This window comes from Corapipo altera, unplaced genomic scaffold (genome assembly GCF_003945725.1).
Source record: "Corapipo altera isolate COAL_440 unplaced genomic scaffold, ASM394572v1 64, whole genome shotgun sequence".
In the NCBI taxonomy this organism is placed as follows: domain Eukaryota; kingdom Metazoa; phylum Chordata; class Aves; order Passeriformes; family Pipridae; genus Corapipo; species Corapipo altera.
The window spans coordinates 5150816-5170795 of record NW_020884893.1 but is presented as its reverse complement, the minus strand read 5'-3'; the positions used below and the strand labels follow the sequence as shown (position 1 = coordinate 5170795).

Genomic DNA, 19980 nt, shown 5'->3' with positions numbered 1-19980 from the left:
TTCCCATGTCCATATGCCTGCTGGGCTTGGGCCTCTGGCACAGATTCCCCTGGCAGGAAGTACAAGTCGTTTCTTTGGAACAGTCGTCAGAGCCTGGGTGTGTTGGAGAAGGCAGAACAGCAGCACCCTGGAGCTGCTCAGAGAGCTCTGGAAAGCCCCGAGCTTCTGTACATCCCCTGGGCAGCATTTCAAACTGTGCTTGGAACATGTTTGCACTGCTCAGGGATCCTTTCCTGAGGCCCGTAGGAAACTCTGAGACTGTAACTGGCCATAACTCTCTGATATTAGCATGATAATTTTCTTAGATCTCCTTGTTCTTCCTTAGACTTACCCAAATACCAGTCCAATACTGTCATATGAGTTGGGAACGGCCCAAGTTTTTCCTCAATTTTTTATAGATTTACTTCATTAACAACTTTATTTTATACACTTGATAGTAGTCCTTGAATCTGAGGAGTGCATGTTCCAGTCTCCCTTGGCTCATTTCTTCTGACTTATTTACTGTCTTCCATCTTAATTTTCTTTTAATTTGGCACCCTCTCAAGAGTATAAATGCTGAAGATGACCCTGTAGGAGACCCAAATCCATGCAGATGTGGTTTTTGAACACAACTGATGATCATCTCTACAGAGGCTGCTCCACTCTCCTCCACTTCTCTCAGAGTTTTCTCTTGTCTGCTCTTTGTGTGTCCTACTTATTGACTTGCACTGAATTATTCGCTTCAGAATTGATAATATTTGTGTTCAGTCTTAAACATGGAGTCAGGAGGTAGTTACAGCCTTTTCAGACTATGTGACCTCTCCTAGCAAACCCTGAAGGGCATCTGTTGACCAGTCTGGGTACTGTTTGCTTTGCAAGGAAGTGGGGACTGTAAAAAGGCTTATTACACAATGTAAGTGATTTTCTTTTTGCTAAGCAAATATTTGCCTTATGTTTTGGGAGATCAAGCATTCAAAGTGAAAAAGCAGGATACCTGCCAGGATGTGGGAAGCACATAAATGACACCTTTAATTGGGAGAATATGGGATGGTTTTAGTGTCTTGGATCTACAAGGAAGCCAGCACAGGCTCCTACCCTGATTTTCATTGAGCTCTAAGGCTTTAGGCATCTCAACAAATCCAGAAAACTCTTCCCAAACTGTCTTTACTTCAACAGCTGCACTAGTTACTCTTGCAAAAGCCAAGGTGCTGTGGAACAGAGACAAATCCCGTGACTTTAACAAATGAGCAAGGTCCTATTATGAGGCTTTCCTAGAGGGTGGTTTATTTTATAAATGCCTGAACTAACTAACAATGCCCAGTTATGGAGAGTATGTCACCAGCTGGATGATTGCTCACAGCTGGTATCATAATTTCTGGATCATTCCTTTGGCTTAAATTAAAGTTGCAAAGACAGCATGTGGCTTAAACTAGTTGGCTTAGGAGTAGCAGATCAACTCTAGTCAACATCTAACTTCCACATGTGAACTTCTCCCTGTGCTGAGGTATATACAGGACATTCACTTTATATGCATGTAGTTTATAAAGAACAAGAATACTGGAAATGAGATCATATTTTGTATAAACATTTATTTTATAGTTTAAGAACAAGCCATTCAAAACATCTGGAAATCACAGGAACATGAGTAATATATAATAGCAATATCTTAAATATGCATTAGTAATATAAAGTCATCTTTCACTCTGATAGAAGTTACAACTTCATTTTTCTAAAAAATATTTAAGCCATGAAATATGTTTAGGCAATACATATATACAGCATCTAATTTTTTCTTTCTTTCCTGTAGAGTCTGAGACTCCTGAGGATTCTGTGATGGAAAAAATGTGCTACAGCTTGAAGGCTGCATGGGTTTGGATTGTATCTGCAGAACCAGGCAAATAATTTACACACATCATGGCTCTATGTGCATGTAAGTGACAGATCAGGGGTTTGAAGACCCTGTGCACATCCATTCCCACAGCTGCTCACCTATTCACAACAACCGATGCAGTTATAAATCATTAGGTCTGGAGTTACTTCTAGAATGTCTGTACCTATATTCTAACTAAGCTATGACCTACTTTCATTATAACCCCCTGCCCATCAGTGTGCTGTTATGCTTCTTGGTGATTTGGTAAAATGTGTTTGCCCTGTCTTAGCACGTGCAAATTGATAAATAATTGTAGTTTTGATCAGCTTACAGCTGTTTTATCCTCATCTCTAAGGCAAGCAATTCCCTTTCTATTTCATAGGGAAGGTCAGCATTAACTTGCACTTCAAAGTATTGTTTGATTTCTTCTACCTCCTTTTCCCAGAACTCCTTTGAGATATCAAACAGTTCGGTCAAGTTGACATCTTTCAAACCCTTCAAGTTCAAAGCACTGTCAGTAGGGATGTAACCTATGGCAGTTGGTTTGGCAGAGGCCTTCCCTTCAATTCTGTTGAACATCCACTCCAGCACACGGGAATTCTCTCCGAAGCCAGGCCACAGGAATTTCCCTTGGCTGTCTTTCCGGAACCAGTTGACATGAAAGATCCTTGGTAGTTTTGCAGCTGGACGCTGTGCCATGCTCAGCCAGTGGGCCAAGTACTTGCCAAAGTTGTAGCCAAAGAAAGGCCTCATGGCAAATGGATCGTGCATAATGATTTTGCCTGTTCAAAACACAAATGGAGAATGTAAGGGAATAAACAGCACATTCCTTCTAAAGCACAGAGTCAGATCATCCCAGGGTTTAATACCCACAGTCCCTTCACCACCCTCCTGCACTGAACCAGAGAGCTTTAAGAAACAATACAGGCATTACCCTTCATGTACAAAAAAGGGTACAAATTAAATTAATTTTTGTAATCAGTGGAAATTAAATTTCTCAAATCTCAGGTCAAGCAGCTTAAATGAAGATCCTCAAGAGCTGGCTTTCATCATTCGTGTATTTATGTTGAGCTCTAGCAGAAGAGAAAATTTAAGTTTATTTATCCCAGACTGTAACAAGAACTCTCTATCAAGGCTTCTGGCAACCCTGTGCCTGTATCCTGTTCTGTATGCTTGCCACCTAAAGGATTATTTTGCTTAATTTCACTTTTACAGAGAATTTGGCTTTTAATTCCAGCACAAATATTTTCTATTGTGAAAATGCAAAGGCTGCAAAATTAGCTGCCAAGACTGAAATGTGAAAGAGCAAGGGGGGGAGGACAGAGCAGGCACTCCAGAGAGCACTGCTTTCAATACAGGTAGGTAGATTAAATTTTGATTTACCTTTGTGCTCAGCAGCTGCTGTTGCTTCAGATCTCATAGATGCTCCTACAAATACTCCGTGCTTCCAGTTAAAGGCCTCATATACAAGAGGCACACCTGTAAAGAGCAAAATCACTTCAGTAATTAGAAGTCCAGAAACATTTTTACAACAGGTTTTGCTACCTGAGATACTGCTGAATGCACATTACTGGATAATGTATTCTATTTTTTCCTGGTTTTTTAATCAGTTCATTTCCTGCTCTCCTACAGCAAAGTTTATATCAATGTTTTCAAAACTGGCTACTGATTACTGAACACATCCGTGTTTAGTTGCTCAGTGTGTGATATCTGGGACATCAGAACCTCCAGCAGATTTTAGTGGAAATAGAATCTGGTCCTGTGGTCATGATATTAGACTCAGACCTAGCATTACTTCTATTTCTTTTCCAACTTCAGGTGATCTTTAACAGAACAAGTTATTTTACTTCCTTTTCTGTAAACCATCTAAAACTGGTTCATTTCTCTAACCATCTCCTATCTGAACTAGTTAAACCATAAGCAAACTGGGACCACTATAGCAATTTGCCATGTGTGTCTATTACCCAGGTTGTGGGTCCTGATCTCTCTCCAGCCCTTTATTATTATTACCTGCTTTGTGTTAACAACAAACAACTCAGACACTGAAATATCAGTGGCTAGAAACATATGTGCCAAAGGCTAACATGGAGAAGTTGGACAAAAGCTGTGTCTATGTCCAGTCTCAACCCTTCTATGGTCAGCACTTCAGCTTTGAAATGTGCTGCATCTCTTACCAGCAGGTCTGCGACCCCCAAAGATGATGCCTTCGATGGGCACACCTTCAGGTGATTCCCATGCAGGGTCCATGATGGGGCACTGCTTGGCTGGAGAGCAGAACCTCGAGTTGGGATGAGCACAAGGTTCCCCTGCACAGAATACAATAAATACAAAGGTCATAATGGCAGAATTAACTTGAATTCAGCAGAGAAAGCCAAGAGAGACTGTGACGAGGGCCAGGTTACCATTATCTGGGGTCCAATCCTTGTTCTTCCATGAAGTCACTGTTACTCCAGGTGGCAATGGCTCATCAATGCCTTCCCAGTAGACACCTCCATCACTGGTTTCTGCTACATTGGTAAAGATGGTGTTCTTGAATATGGTTTTGATAGCATTGGGGTTTGTTTTGACTGAGGTTCCAGGGGCGACACCAAAAAAGCCATTTTCTGGATTGATTGCCCTCAAGTTGCCTGGAAGTTAAATGACAAAATATAAGTAAATCATACTGATTTAATCTTATCCGGAGTTGTGCAGCATGTCTTACTGCACCCAAAAGCAACCTGTACTGGGCTGTAAAACATTCCAAATTTCCATACCTTGCTCATCAAATTTCATCCAGGCAATATCATCACCCACACACTCGATTTTCCACCCCGGCAGGCTTGGGTTCATCATGGCCAAGTTAGTTTTTCCACATGCACTAGGGAATGCTGCAGCAAAATACTTCTTTTTACCTTCTGGATTGGTAATTCCCAGGATCTGTTGAAAAATTAATGCAACTGTTAAACACGGTCTTTTTTCTTGCACTTTTCATTTTGAAAGTTGTCTCCCAGCAAGTGGTAATGATAAAATATTTAATTACACAAATTTGTTCCTGCAGAAGAAGCACCACATAATATAGTTGATAAATAACTCAAACTGCTTTTTTTAAATCAAAGAGTCTTCTTGCCATTAGAGTATCTGTAAGGAGTTCTTATACTCTTTAAAAGATGTTAGGCACGTATATACCTCAAACATTTGTCTTTATTTTGCTGATTAAAGATACATAGACCACAAATAGCTGTGTTTCTCTGCAGAGACAGATGAAAACCAGGCAGTATTCTTTTGGCTGCCCAAGTGGAGTGAAGTGTGCACTTTGTGCACAAATACTTCTGCTCTTCTCAGAGTCCACAGATATTTTTTCTGAGATTTTTCTTTTATAAATTTGGAAATTCTTTTTTTCTGTGGCATTTTGCAGTAGTAGAATGTTTAAATGACAGCAGAAAGTAAAGGCAGGAAGGGTACATGGCAGAACTCATTTAGAAAATCTGATATTTGCAGGGTTTTAAGCACATAGACCATTTACAAAATGAAAGACAATTTTGAAAACTTGCATAAATCTTTTGCTATTAGACTTGTGGATGCCCAATGATAATGATTAGGCTCAAGTACATATGTCTACCCAAAAGTAGTCACTGTCAGAAGTTCCAAATCTTTCTTGGTTTATATTACAGGTACTGTTTTAAAATGTCTAGTACCTGGCCTGGCAAGCAGTTTTCTACTCCTCATAAGCCTGGCATGCGATAGACTCGTATGTAACGTTACAGGACTATCCAGATGAGACTAATTTCACAGCGAGATGTGATGTATTTGTGTGGAGCTAATTTAGGGCTCAAGGCCTGTTCAAACATACGTGATTTAGTGGCTCTTACCAGCATGTGCTCAGCGAGCCAGCCCTCCTCTTTGGCGAGTCTGCTGGCGATCCGGAGAGCAAAGCATTTCTTGCCCAGTAAGGAGTTTCCTCCGTAGCCGCTGCCAAACGAAACGATCTCCCTGCGATCCGGGAGATGAGCAATCAGCGTTAACTCCGGGTTGCACGGCCAGTTGTTGATTAATGGTTCTGCAGAACAGAATGTTTTACTCATGAATGCAGCAATTTCCATGCCTGATCACATTGTTGTTTCATCAGCATTGGGCCTCTGACAGCAACCCATACCAGATGCTTCAAAGGAAATCCCTGGTAACTACCATAGATAATAATCTCCTTTGCATGAAACTCTCAGTGAGCTTTGATTCCTTTAATTGAGTTTTGAAGCTACTGCTGCTGTGCAAATCAGCCTGATCTTGTTTGATGGTGAGGGTCTCCCATGTGCCGAGGACATGCAGTCAGCCCTAAAACACACCTTGGGAATTCCCAGGGCTGACAGTTTTTAATGGCTCTTACCTTTCAGTGGTAGAGGACATCCAACCGAGTGAAGGCATTTCACAAACTCCCCATTGCCCAGGGCTTTCAAAACATCTGTTCCCATCCGTGTCATGATCCTCATGCTGGCCACCACATAGGGTGAATCTGTCAGCTCGATCCCAATCTTGGACAGAGGAGACCCAATAGGCCCCATGCTGAAGGGGATGACATACATCGTACGTCCTGGAAAATGAGGAGTAGCAAGATGTGGCAAAGAGCAAAACAAGGAACTTTTGTAATAATCTTTATTAACATGGAGGTTGTCTCTCACTCCTTTAAAAGATGTTTGTCTTGTGAGTACTTCTGATGATGTTTAAAGAGCTGTAGCTTTCTGTTTGTCTAATTGTGTAGCAAGACTTTTTATCTTAAATGCTGAAAGCAGCAGTTCAGGCAGATTGTCCAGCTAGGAGTAAAGGTGGGTGGAGGCCAAGTTCTCTGCTGGTGTAAATTGCTGAATCTGAAATTATTGCTGGGGGCGGGGGGTCCATCATTCTCATCTCACTTCCTATCTGCTGCTTAATTGCTGTGTGACTTCTTGAATAAAGTCAGTCAAATTTTCATACCTTACTTTGCCCCTCTTTAGGGAAGAAAAGAATACTGGAAAGAGACAGAGGACTATCCTTGCCCAGACGCTTGGGTCTATGATAAAGATGTGCATGAAAAAAACATGGATATTATGGGGGGTATAAACCTAAATATAAATATTCAGCTAAAATAATTCTTTAAAGATTACAGTAACTAATAATAGTTGTAAGTGTCTCTGCAATCCTAGAAATTCAGTGTTATTCATCTTTTTCTTGCCCACCTTGCATGCAGCCTGGGAACCTGGTGTTGAAGGCTTTCTCAAAATCTTCCTCAGACATCCAGCGACCCAGCTGGCTGGTTCCAGTTTTAGGCATCGGAGTGGTATCTCTCTGTTCCTGAGTGATGATGACAGTTTTGCTCTCAATTCTTGCCACATCTCTTGGATCAGTGAGAGCCAACCAGCTGCAATTCACCAAAACCCAGGAAATTAGACTTTAATTGATGTAACACTTTTTACCCTTCCATGGGACCAGTTTAGGACAAAAGGGTACAAAGCTTTGTAAGGCAAAACCAAAAGTAACAGAGCCAGTATAAAAGCCAATCTCAAAAATCAGTCAGATGCATCCTCTCATACATATTGTTTTAAGACTTTCCAGTAGGAATAACAAATTATATGGCCTAGGAAATTCTGGTTACATGTTAATCCTCCTTTGCCTCTCATCTCAGCCTTACTCTCTGTTGCTAACTTTCAGGGAAAAGTTAATCTCATTTAATTCTCATTCTCATCAGTGTGAAGTTATTTTGTATGGGGACCACAAAATGATGCCTCAACCTCAGTGGATGCCAAGCAAAGTACTTCAAGTGTTGGTGTAAGTGCCAGTGGGATCAGAATCCTGCTTAGTGGGTTGGCGTAGCCCTTTAAGTTAGAGGCATCACAAAGGAAATACTGAGTATAAGCATGATGATTAAAAGTGAAGGAGTTTATTAAAGGAGATTCTTTTTCCCCTCTAAAGAATATTTGCCCTCTATTTACAATAGAGAGGATTGTCTTACATTTTCACCTTTGTGCATCGAAATTTTCCACGAGTACAAAAATGTTCTAGTTGGGCTGTCATAACCATCATCACTACAGCTAAGCATATAATTAACAATGAATAATTTATCTGGTGAATCTTGCCCTTTTCTCTCCCAAATAGTCTGCAAACAGATTGCCAAATTCCTGCACTTAGTTATTAAAAAGTCTTTGCAGATTTCTTCCACGAAGATCTCTTGATCGGCATGTAATTCCTGAGTACGTACTTGTTGTTAATATTCTCCTTTCATGTTCAGTTAGTTGGGAGAAATGATGAAATATTTGAAAAAAGTATTTGCTGAATACATTAGAGTCAAAGCTCATCGGCATGATATGAATAATGCCTGTACTGAATAATATTTGAACACCCACAGACCTATTTGAATGCCGCAAAAAAGTATGTGATGAATAAACTAATTGACTAAAATAGTAGAATTCTTCAAAAGAAGATTCGCTAAATAATATTTAGCCATTGCTAATGATTAGTTACATAATTCTCATGACATTATTTCAGTTCCCTGATGTAACTAATCAATAGAGACAATGTACAGTTGATAGTCCAATTGAATAATATGCTTTATGTTAATTTTTGGAGGAAGAAATTTGCTTTTCCTGATTATTTCACCAATGTAAGCTACAGTGCCAAAATGTTCATAGAAGCAAATACTGAAGAGTTATAAGGAGTTTTTAAAGTAAAAAGGATGAGAAATGCATTTTACAGTTCTGAGATGATACTTAGTTTAGGCTACTTACCAGTTCTCATACTTGCTCAGCTTCTTGATCATGCCTTGTTTTACCATGATGTCCAGAATTTTTTTGTTTTCTTCCTCCGAGCCATCGCAGATATGGATGTTCTCAGGCTGGCACAGCTTGGCATTAGTTTCGATGAAATCCCTTGCTTCTGGAGACAGGCTCTCCAAATCCCCCTGGACAACCTTGGGCATGACGTTCATCTCGGCTTTCAGCTGTGGGGGCATTATTGAAGCTGTAGTGGATCTTGTTGACAGCTTTGATCACACTGATCACAATCTAAAATCAAATATATTGGGTGTGTTAGCACATGCTCTAACCAGTGTCACAAAACCTTCATAACCAGGTTTAACACAAAGGTAGAATTCGTAATGGACTTGATTGTGCTTTAAAATCAAGATAGGCAATCTGACTAATTGGGAATTTCAAGGTGCAAAAAATAGAGGCCATTCTACTTACTGTCTGTGCAGGGTGCAGTTGGATGTCAGAGAGGATTTGCTGTCCCTTTCAGTTGAGCCGTGTTGCTTGCCTTGGAGAGCTCTTGCAACCGCTGCTTTCCAAGGGCGCATCCTCCTTCCTTAAATATTATTCGTGGTAGTGTCCATCCCACTAGTTGAAGTGAGGGAGGCTTGTCCGTTACATCACCAATGGATGTGTCTTGGGACAGTGCCACTGACATTGTCATCATGCAGAGTTGTCAACAAAGCAGCCCTGACGAGGTAATCATTTAACAGACTTGATTAATGAATGCTGGAAGCGGAGGTTCTTAGCCCCTGGGTTTGCTGTTTTGAAGCAGTTACAAAATTTAGCAGTTTAACCAAACTTTGGCCCAGTTGGACTTTCAAATCAAAAACGTCATAACTCCTCAGCGTGTGGGAAAGGTTGGGTACAAAGAGTTTCTGGAACCAGGAACACAAAGGTCACGCAGAGAGGCAAAGTGCAGTTGTCACATTTTGCAGGCAGATGCTCAGTAGTTGGCTGTGAAGTGGAGGCTTGTCCAAGGAGTGTTTACTCACCTTGGCAACATTGCCTGATCCATGTATAAAGTTCAACAGTGTGCACTGACAGGTCTGAATAGCCACTACATACACAAGGCCCAGAGGTCTTATTTTTGTCCATGAAATTCTAAAAAAAAAATCCCAATATAAATCTAAATGTTGGGTTTCCTTCAGTGTGAGAGAGGAAGTTTTTGCTTACGCCTTGCTTTAGGCTCTTGCAAACTAAACAATTATTTTCTATTGCTACAAGCTCAGAAGAGGAAGAGCAGTGACTGCCTCAATAATTAACCTCCTCTTTCAAATATTATGTCTTATTTTACTGGGAGTTCTGTGGGGGTGAGGTCATAAAATATTAACCCATCCATGAATTAGTACTCAAAGAAAAGGCATAAAACTGCTCAGAAATGGGGCTGCACACTGTGTTCTATGTGTGCAATGCACTGTGTGCATGTGTACGTACACAGACATGAGTCCACATCTGCATCAGTTCTGGCAGTATATGATACCAACAGCCACTACAATTCTTATAATTTTTAGGGTTAGTGTGGCCTGAGACACTCTAAGTTCTTACCTCTCTTTCTGCCTGCCTGTCTTTAGCTTCCCCTATCCCATTTTAGACCATCGTGCCCACAAAGAAAGGCCGATCTTCCTGTCATTTTTTTATATTGATGGGTCTTTCACCATGAAAGCAAAATATTGTCAGCAGTGGTTCGCAGAACAGGAAATCTGGGAACCCCAGTTAGGTTTCTGGGAGTTCTTTAAAGCAACAAAATTGATATGAGTATCCTACATACAGGGTGTTCACAATGCTGCTCAGGGCTGTCAGTCAGTGAGATGTTTCCAGCAAGGCTCTCGCTGAAGCAGCCAGCAGGGACTTGCCAGCCCTGAAATGCCAGGCTGGCAGAGCAGCAGGGATCACGATTGTAGCTCAGCCTCCTGCCCTGCAAGCCTAAAATACTGCCGAGCTGAACCTCCCCCTGCAGGAACGCCCCTCCTGGGACTGCATCATCTCTCTCTCTTGCAAAGCCTTTTATTATGTTTTGTAAACAAGGGAAGAAAACAGTGAGGTAAGAGGGGCTGTCCTTGATGCACTGCAAGGCCAAACATTCCAAAAGGAAAACAAAAATCCGATAAGAGGTGCTAAAGCCTCTTCCAGATAGGGCTCTGCTCTAAGCAAAGGTAAAACCCAAAACCAATTTAATAATAACAGTGCTGGTGTTTGTCTTCAGAGTCCACATATGTGTTGCTGGTGGAGCTGATCAGAAATATTTCAGCCAAATACTTTCCTTTTAAAACATATCATTAAGTACTTAATTAAAAATAAAATGGGGTATAATCTTCAGTAATACCAAGCAGAGCCCTTTTTCAGTGAAGTACACAATTACTGAGTGCTTCCTGCTGGCCAGGTAAGTCAGTGTACATAGAAATAACAACTGAGAGTAAGCCAGCAATGCTCAGTGGTCAGGAAGACAGTGGATCAGAAAATGATCATATTGCAGCACAAGTAAAGTCAGAATAAAAGCTTAAATACAACAGTGCAATACAGCAGGATCAGTCCTAGTGTCTCTTTGGTTCTTAGAGCAGGAAAAAATCCCCAAACCCAGAGCATTAATTTCTGCCAATTAAATTACAGTCAGGCAGGTGTTGTGCAAGTTTTCTCACACTGCAATCCTAACCTCCCACAATCTTGCTATACAAACTGTGGGCTTCTCTTGAGGAGACACTAAATATGCCAAATTGGTGGCACCGTGTTATGAACATATGTCCATTAAAAATCACATTAAGGATTCCAAATGTTTTTCATTTGTGATGGCAGCAGGGCTCGAGTGCAGATGTCCACTGGGAATTCTAGACACTTCAGCATCAAATTGCTTGTATTTTAGGTAACACCTCCCATCAGAGGATCTCAAAGCACATCACAAACACACAGTAAGCCTCAGCCCCTATATAAAACACACACAGTATTTGGTGCAATGAAATAACTGGAGCATATGCAAATCAGGGCCAAGATTTTTTTTCAAGAGTCTTCTCATTTAGAGATTCAGCTTTTAGACAGCCAACAGAAGGCATTAAAGGTTTTAACAGAAGATAGTGAATTTTCATAACACACAGTGTCTCCCACAAAAACCCCCAAACCCAGAAGTAGCACCTCCAATGGCTCAGTTACAGTGGCTTTGAGGTGTTCACCCAGTACCAGTGTGTGTCTGCTGCCTGGATTCGGTTTCTGGAAGATCTCACTAGTAAAAAACATGGGAGGTGGTCTGGGGCAATGTAAAGCCTTTAAAAAAATTTTCTAGAATGTAAAGTTTATTTTCCATTTAAACGAGAAATCTTTTTTAGTAGTAACTGCATTATAATGCTCATCTAATAGCTGATACAATTTCTTCAGATTTAACTTTTTTTGGCACTTTTTCTCTGTGCTTCTTGACACTTGAATGTGATGCTCATCAGGTGCCTTCTTGGAAGCTGTCAAATCATTTAAATGCATGTGAATCTGACATTTCAAGATGATAGCATTCAACAAGTGCCTTGAAAGGAGGGTTTTTAGAATGTTTGCTTTGATGGACACTATTCAGGCTGTTCAAAATAAAGGTTTTGAGCACTTAGATTTATAGACTTACTGGAAGTCAATGCAATAAATGTAAAAGTTCTTAGATGCTCAGAAAAAGCATCATTAGAAAGCTTAACTCATCACTACAAACCAAGGTGCAACAAAGTACTCTCAATGAGCTCTGAAAGTTGTTAATGGCATATAATAATACTCAGAAATTCTACTCCCCTCCCATTGCTAATTATCCTACATACTATCACCTCCAAAGAGTTTGTCACTCGGGTATTTTGTTATAAAATTGTAGCTTTTTTTTTAAAGATTCTCTGAGCTGCTCTACCAAGGGCAGAGTGTTGCCTCTGGATTGTTATTTCCTGCTGTGAGCACACTGCAATTGCTGCTGGACTGGGTGCCACAGAGCCCAGATCCAAGGGCAGCCCTTGCAAGTAAACAGCTCACAGAGACCAGGGCAGGGACTGTTCTCTCAGCTTCCAGAGGAAAATGTGAACCATGCAAATTGCCTGCACTTGCAAAAGAATCTGTGACCGAGCCAAGTGTTTATCCCAGGCTCCGTGCAGCCCCGTGCGATATTTCTGCCTCGCAGCCCCTTTCCTACAGGCAGTTCTTCGGCACTGACCCATCTGCAGGAGGTCCGGGGGCTCTGGCCACACGTGCTGCACACTCCTCTCCTCGTGTGCTGTGTGAACCCTGAGACTGAGCCTCTGGGAGCAGGCACAACAGGTAGCAGCAAACCGGGAGCACAGCACTTTCCTTCTTACCTCCTCCTTTCCAACACCAAATGATACAGTATTTGTCTGGGGCAGACTGTGAGATATAATAATGTTTGTGGCTCACTACATAAGGTGATGTAACTTTTTTGCCTGTGTTCAAAGTTAAGTGCCTTGTTCTGATAGCAGAGGAATGGAAAACCAGAAAAGAATACCCAGATTTATCCTGATTAGACTGCTGCCTGTCCAGCATTTTCAGCTTGACCACAGTCATGCTAATATTTCTCAAACAAATGTAAGTAAATTTTGGTACCCAGGAACATGCATTGGTGCATGTTTAAGGTCTCTGAAGAAAGTCGCCAACCTTTGATGCTTAGTTTAGTATCAGCTCAAGTGCTCAATCCTGAGCTGTATTTTAGAGAAAGTCCTGGTAGTGCCACAGTACATGACAATGCTGACATTATACCATGGGCACACTGGTTTCTTGCTTGTTATTCTTCTTTTTTGGCAGATAAAATAGTTATTATTGTTGTTGTTATTATTATTATTACTTTATTTTTAAGCTCACTTTTACAGGCTCTGAGACACTGTTATAGTCACCAGAGGAGGTGGGGTTTCTCTTCCATTTTCTCCTGTAAGAAATAAAAACTGGAGTCTTAGTTAGAGAGGTACCTTGACACTTCCAAACACTGCCAGTAAGGAATACTGTCCTTTCTTTCATAAAACCCCTATCAGTGTGAATATATGAGTAATGAGCTCTGTAGCTACTGGCACCTGACCAGTGGCCAGCTATGTGTAATCCTGTCAACTTGGGAGCTCTTCTCATCTACTGCAGAAAGTCTAACAGTCACACAGAGAATCTGGGCCCGCCAAGACTGACTTTACAGTAGCCAGAACATAATTATGATTTTTGCACAGTTCCTGCAATTTTTTAGCTGGATGAACAGCAGAAGCACAGCTAGGAGAGAAAGGGACAAACCATACTGAAACACCGTGGAAAACAGTCAGCATAAGGTTTGTGTTTCCCTTCACCTGTGCAGCATCTGCTCTGCTCAGTCACACAAAGCCCAGATGGCTCCGAGATTCAGTTTGCAAATAAAAACGGTGACCCTTGCTGGGGTGAAATCTGTTTACCACAGAGGTGTGTGTTTGCAGCTGTCAGGGGCTCCCTGCTTCCTACCTGGCGAAGGGGTAACCAACAAATCCTTGCACCCAGGTTCAAGCACCTCTTCTTCAAGAGCTTCTGTCTTCCCGTGGATAACTAGGGTTCTGCTAACTCTGCCCTTACAGAGACTTCACCTCCTCAGGCCTAAGGAGCACCTTTTATAATCTAAGTTTGTTTATTTTTTTCTAAGATAAGACAACCTCTTGCTCCTTCCTCTTGTACGCTGTTCATTATTCTCTGTGATCCTTTGCTTGCTAGCAGGACTCTGTTGGCAGTTGTCATTTCAGGGCTACCCAGCTCTACCTGTGCAATGAGCTTTTTCTCCTTTCTTTAAATGCTTCCATTTTCCTTTGTTCTCTCTCAATGTTTCTGTCCCTTGTTACATGCAGACTGTCCCCCTGGTCACAGTTCTGTATGTCCTTCATGAGCTGACTTCCTTAAAGAAGGATGGCTTTAACCAGTAAGCCCTGGTGCAGACTCTAAGGTTTTGGTTCTGTTTCTTCCTCTGCCATGGATTTCCTGTTTGACTTTAGACAGCTAACTTTACATCCCTAAGCCTTTATCATCTCTATGGAAGGGGGCTGGGAGGTGATAATGCTGATTTCTCCCTGTTCTTACGCATTCTCCTAGTTTGGTTGGTAGTTCCTGGTTAGAGGAGTTTAAAACCTAATTAGACATGATCATTATCTCTTCTTATTTTTATGTCTGTCCCAGATAGTCCCTGCTGGGTCCTCTCTAGGTTACTGTAATAAAAATAGTATGTTCGTATTTGAAATTAAAAACATATACTGTAACCTGTTTTCTCCTTTAACAGGAACACAAAAGCAGCAACTCAGGCTGAACTGTGTTTTCTGTTTCAAGTGACATTTTTCTATACCTTATTCCCCAAGAAAATATCTTTGATTAATATTTCAAGCATCATATAACACTGGAAGCCAAACAGGATAGGAAAGCTGATTGTGCAGAAATGAAAGCCAAACTACATCAAAAGGTCAGAGGGCAAATGTGCCTATGTCAAGACCTACATACCTTTTGGTTCTTGAACCTGGCAGCTGGAGGAAAATCAACATTGCAAAAAAACTAATAATCCCTGCATCAGAGCCTGTGTTTACTGGAAAACTCTTATCTAAGTGTTAACAGGTCAGGTGCAGTCCTACACACTGTACACTTATGCACAGTGTATTCCTATTCTAATAGGAATAAGGCAACACTGGTGGACAACAATGTGATTTTTTTCAAAAGCACTTTTGCTTGGTCACTGTAAATGGTTCCTATGAGACAAGTGCCACAATTATGATTATTGCTACAAACAACATTCAGTAAAGAAATCAAGGGTTCAGCTGGACCCTGGAGATCACACTTTTTTCTTATGCTTTTAGGAAGACAGAATTTTGACTGCTGTACGTGTGTCTATTGACTGACCACCTGTAACTGTCTCCGAATTTACTGACTCAGAATGATACATAAGCATATGAATACTGTTTATGTAAAGAGGAGCTTCGTATACGTAAGCTTAAACTAGTATGTACAAATTAATAGCAACCAACTTGCATTCTTCAAATAAAATTTTAAAAAACACCCACTTGTTAACCTTGTAGAGTTCAGGTATTTGCTCTGACACGGCACTAAGGCCTTGTTATTTTGGGTGAAGCACAAATGGGCTCTGACCAGGAGATCTTAAACAAAAGAAGGCTATGAATGACAGATCAAGAGACTTTGTTTGTAGAGGCAGCTCTGAACAGAACAATAACCATGATTCACAAAACTGTCACTCAGCTATTCTGGTTTGCTTTCTAGGCACTGCCTCATCCTGCTGTTTAAAAAGACTGCAAGGACTATAAGGATGACTTGGATTCTTACTACAGGAAAATACGTAAAACCTGCTATACCATGTTTCTGTTACCAGTTCCTGATGGATAGGCATGGGGTCTTTAAGTGATGATTTGACATTATAGCAGTGCAGAAGACTAAGATTTAAGGTATCTCTGCTGATAAATACCAATGACTAAATCACCCACTGTTCAGTGAAGTGAGACTAATATACGTCTTTAAATATGCCCTTACATTTTCTTGATTTCTTCAGATTTTTCAATTAAGAATCTTGATTTGGACTCCTTGAAAGTTCAGCACCCAAGACAATTTGTTATCTGAGCTGGGAAAAAAGTGCATGGGAACCCACTGTTTTGAACACACTGCTCTTCTGAACCCACTAACTGCCTTCTTACTGCTGATTCTGCAAGGTTTAATGTCTACTTGCTGCATTTCCACGTGGAAGCAGAATTTGAACTCCTTTGGGTTGTATATCTTACTCATAGATTCATTAGGGCAATGATTCAAGAGTCCCATTCTCCGTGATCCAATTAACTTCCAATGTTTGGTGTCTGTTCAGCTGTGCACAAAGAGCTGTTCTCTGAACTGTTTTTCTGATTAAAGATTAACAATGCGATAAAAGAAGGAAACATGGGCATCCTTGGAGTTTGTTTCTTACATCAGCTGGGTTAAACCTTTACTATCGTTTCTCACTGTGTATTTTCTCTTTGTGTTTGGCAATCAAATTCTGCACAACTCTAGCACGTTTCCCCTGGTTTAGTCAAAACAAGAGGAAAACTTTCTGCCTTTTTAAGCTTTTGACTCTTCGACCCTTGCACAAACAGCAACAGAAACCTTTAATAACTGACTAAGAGGAGCTGTCTTTAAAACTTTCTTTGCTATCTCTTAGATTAAAGAGTATTCTGTAAAAACAGTGGAAATCACTGAGGTGTACTTAACTGTATAACCACACTAATTTCTTTTGAAATGGAAGAAGTAATGTCCTTCCCAATAAACATCCTTCTTCCAAACAGACCCAGGCACGCAGCTCTGCTGTTTGCCACAAGCAGCAAATGGTGCATTACTGGATGGCATGATTGTTTCTAAATATATCATAATGTTAGATGAAACAGTTAATAGACAAATTACAATTATGGTTAATAATTTTTAGACCACTTCCCTGGCTTGTGTCTGAACAATTAATCATCCTTGGTACTTTCAGCTCCAGTAAGCTTATGTTAAATACTTTCCCTTTTATATATCCCACATCTGTAAACTATTTTGTCTTGTTTTTTTGTCTTGCTATATAATTATAATAATTTACAGTCTGGAGCAGGATTTTAAGCACATAGACAACACTTGAAAGCATTAAGTCTTTTAACTTAACAGAAGTTGGTTTGGTTCTGCTACAAGAATCACTGCTGTTTAAAGAGATGATTTGTCTTCTCAAAGTCAAGGTGAGCATCAGAGGGAGAGCAAAGCCCGGCCTTCCCCATGCCTTGGGCACAGCCCATATTTAGCTGATTGTTCATGAAGAGTCCCAGCACTGTGCCCCAGAGAGCTCTGTGCCCTCCTCACCCTCCTCTTTGCACTAAGTGGTAATTTATAGCCTGCCTAGACACCAGCCAATCAATACCCTCCATGATGATTTCCATCTGTCTTTGCTTTGCTATGCTCCCATCTTCCCTTTGCTTTGGGCAATAAGGAAACCAGTAGACTGCATGTTCTGATGTTCTGAGGTCTGAGTAACTTTTATAGGATTGTAGAGATGGGGAGCAGAGAATTGTGTTTTTTGGGGCAAACAAGAAATCCAAGTCAGATCTGAATCCTAAATGATGTCTTCTGGAATAAGCTGTAGCTCCCATCTCAGAATCAGAGGTATGGGAGGCAAAACAAAAACCAATCAAATAAACAAACAGAACAAAACAAAAAAAAAAAAGGAGAAAAAAATCTAAAATATTTTAATACTATCCCTCTTTTCAAGTGATCAGATTGTATATTTTCTCCTGAGAATCTCCCAGGCCAGCACTGAAGCACTGAGTTAATTCTGAATCTGCAACTTTCAGCTGCTTAGAATAGCAGCTTTCTTTTTTTAATCTCACTCATTAGTTGAAATGCTGTGTTGTTTTTTTTTAATTAGGATATTTGGTGGTCTCTGAAGAAATGCTTCATCTCTGTGAAAGTGGGACACTGAAGGCACAAGTTGACAACACCACCAGAAAATATTTCAACCATTTCGTGACTACAGCTTCGAGAACTGAACAGTGTTTAAAGGAGCCAGATGAATTAGAAGACGATAAAAGTAAACTCGCTTTCCCTGAAACAGGTGAGGGTGTGAAAGAGGTTATCTCCTGCTGTCATTATTAAGAGGGGCAATATCTCACTGCAAAACAGGTGATGAAGGTAGCGATTGTCCCTGGTGCAAGAGCAAAGCAAAGGCGTGTGTGTTTGCAGAGCGGTGTTAAGGCACAGCCACCACTCTGACAGGTGCGGTGCGAACGCGACATAGACTTGGAAACAAAAGTGAGACATTGGAGGAAAGTGAAAATGGAAAACTTTCCAGATGCCAGGTGGAAAATGATATTAAAGCTGTCAAAATAAGTCACAACAAAGACTGGGTTTTCTCATAGACTAACAGGAGTCATGTTCTGCAGAAGAATGGAGTTCTCAACCACAAGACAGAGTATCAGAAATGAAACAATTACGAGCATTGGAGGTTAAACTGGGGCCTATTTGTTTCAGGGTTTTTTTTTGCTTTGGTCTCCCTCTTTTTTTTTCCTTTTTATTTTTTTCCTTTTCTCTTCCAAATGCACTACGGCAGTCTTGATTTACTCTGCATTTTGTGGACAGGTCAAGAATGTGTAAATAAATCACATCGTCATTTCTTATCGTAGTTATCTATTCTGGGCCTAATTCCAAACCCAGTTAAATTGATGGCAATCCTTCCATTGGCATCAGAGCAAGGTAATTTAGAACCTGTGATGGAGGTGCAAAGCATCACAGTAGAGGCTTGTTAAACAGCCTCTGCAGTCATCCAAAGTGATTTTCTAAAATACAGTAAGGAAAGGGAACTTAGAACTACCTTCGAGGTCAAATATGCTTTATGTACATGCTAATGGAGCATTTAAGAAAGCTCCACCTAACAAGCATTAAATGTCCTAAGGGGTTATTCAGATTTAAGACTGACAATTTGAACAGATAACCCAATATTTTACTCTTTTCAAAAATCAGCTACACTGTTTATACTTGGGTAGAAAACCACAGATCAGAACAAAGTTCGCTGTGTTTCCTTAGTGCAGTCAAGGGTAGAATTTACTCTGCCGATTGAGGATTTCAGTTGTCCATGTATTCATTTTCATGCACTGGTAGATTCTTATCAGCAATTTATCTGCAATTTTGTGGCTGAATTTTGTTCCTTTATGCAACATTACTTTAGCACAAGAAAATGTGCCTACATTAAATTCCTTATATTCCTTATAACTACTCCTAACAAACAATAATTCATACTGAATGTTTACCCCCCAAAGTATAATTATGACTTTAAAAATAAAATGCCTCTCTGTTCTTTTCATGATAGATTTTTCAGGCAGACTGTTGATGTGTTAGAAAGAACCAGACTCCCAGAGGAGTGGCTAGAAGCTTGATTGCAGCTAGAGATAGACAGTGCAGCAGCAGTGGTAACTGGAGACTGTACACACAACAGGCCATAATGGACATTATGGAGCTGTTAACCTCTAGTGTGTCAAAACCTAATCAGAAACTGGTTGAATTTGCAGCTTGCTGATCCAAGTGATTCCTTCAAATTAAAAAAAAAAAAAATGAACTGAAGGGCTATTCTGTGTTTGAGTCATAAACCCCTGAAAATATCAGTTAATAATGGAAATAATGACAGACCTTTAGTGTAGCTGCACGGATGGTGCTGGTATTAATAATGCAGAAGTGCAAGGCAGGACAGCTCTTGGAAGCTGATGATTGTGGAAGTGCAGAAAACCTCATTAAAATGACCTAAAGAAGGGTGTATTATTATAACAACTTTTTTCCTACAGTACCCTTCAGCTATAATAATTGCACAATATATGTAGCAACTTGAAAAGATTCAGAAATGTGTAAGAAGTAAAGTCTCTGGCCACAGTTACTGGCAGCATAATTATGAGA

At 40.5% G+C, this 19980-nt stretch overlaps 2 protein-coding genes across 7 annotated transcripts in view; one reads left to right on the top strand and one right to left on the bottom strand.

Moving 5' to 3' along the window:
- Positions 1-1551: 1551 nt before the first annotated feature.
- Positions 1552-9176, bottom strand: PCK1 (phosphoenolpyruvate carboxykinase 1). 2 transcript variants are annotated; one of them, XM_027645896.1, is made up of 10 exons: positions 9037-9174; positions 8581-8856; positions 7036-7217; positions 6210-6413; positions 5698-5885; positions 4603-4765; positions 4252-4476; positions 4024-4155; positions 3233-3328; positions 1552-2631 (listed from the first exon to the last, which is right to left on the bottom strand). In XM_027645896.1, the coding sequence occupies exons 2-10, from the start codon at positions 8802-8804 to the stop codon at positions 2177-2179; spliced, it is 1869 nt and encodes a 622-aa protein (XP_027501697.1). In that variant the 5' UTR covers positions 8805-8856; positions 9037-9174; the 3' UTR covers positions 1552-2176. The 2 variants fall into 2 exon arrangements, with proteins under 2 accessions (XP_027501697.1, XP_027501699.1); XM_027645898.1 differs by having other exon boundaries at positions 2177-2631; positions 8581-8792; positions 9037-9176.
- A 3517-nt stretch (positions 9177-12693) lies between these two features.
- CTCFL (CCCTC-binding factor like) overlaps positions 12694-19980 on the top strand; it is a 59928-nt gene continuing 52641 nt past the window's right edge. Inside the window, exons 1-2 of one of the 5 annotated variants that reach the window (XR_003528143.1) lie at positions 12694-12864; positions 17966-18151. The gene's annotated coding sequence lies outside the window, so the exon portion shown is untranslated. Of the gene's footprint in view, positions 12865-14023; positions 14043-17262; positions 17283-17464; positions 17704-17965; positions 18152-19980 lie in introns of those variants that run through there. The other 4 variants (XR_003528141.1, XR_003528140.1, XR_003528139.1 and 1 more) reach the window with 4 other exon arrangements.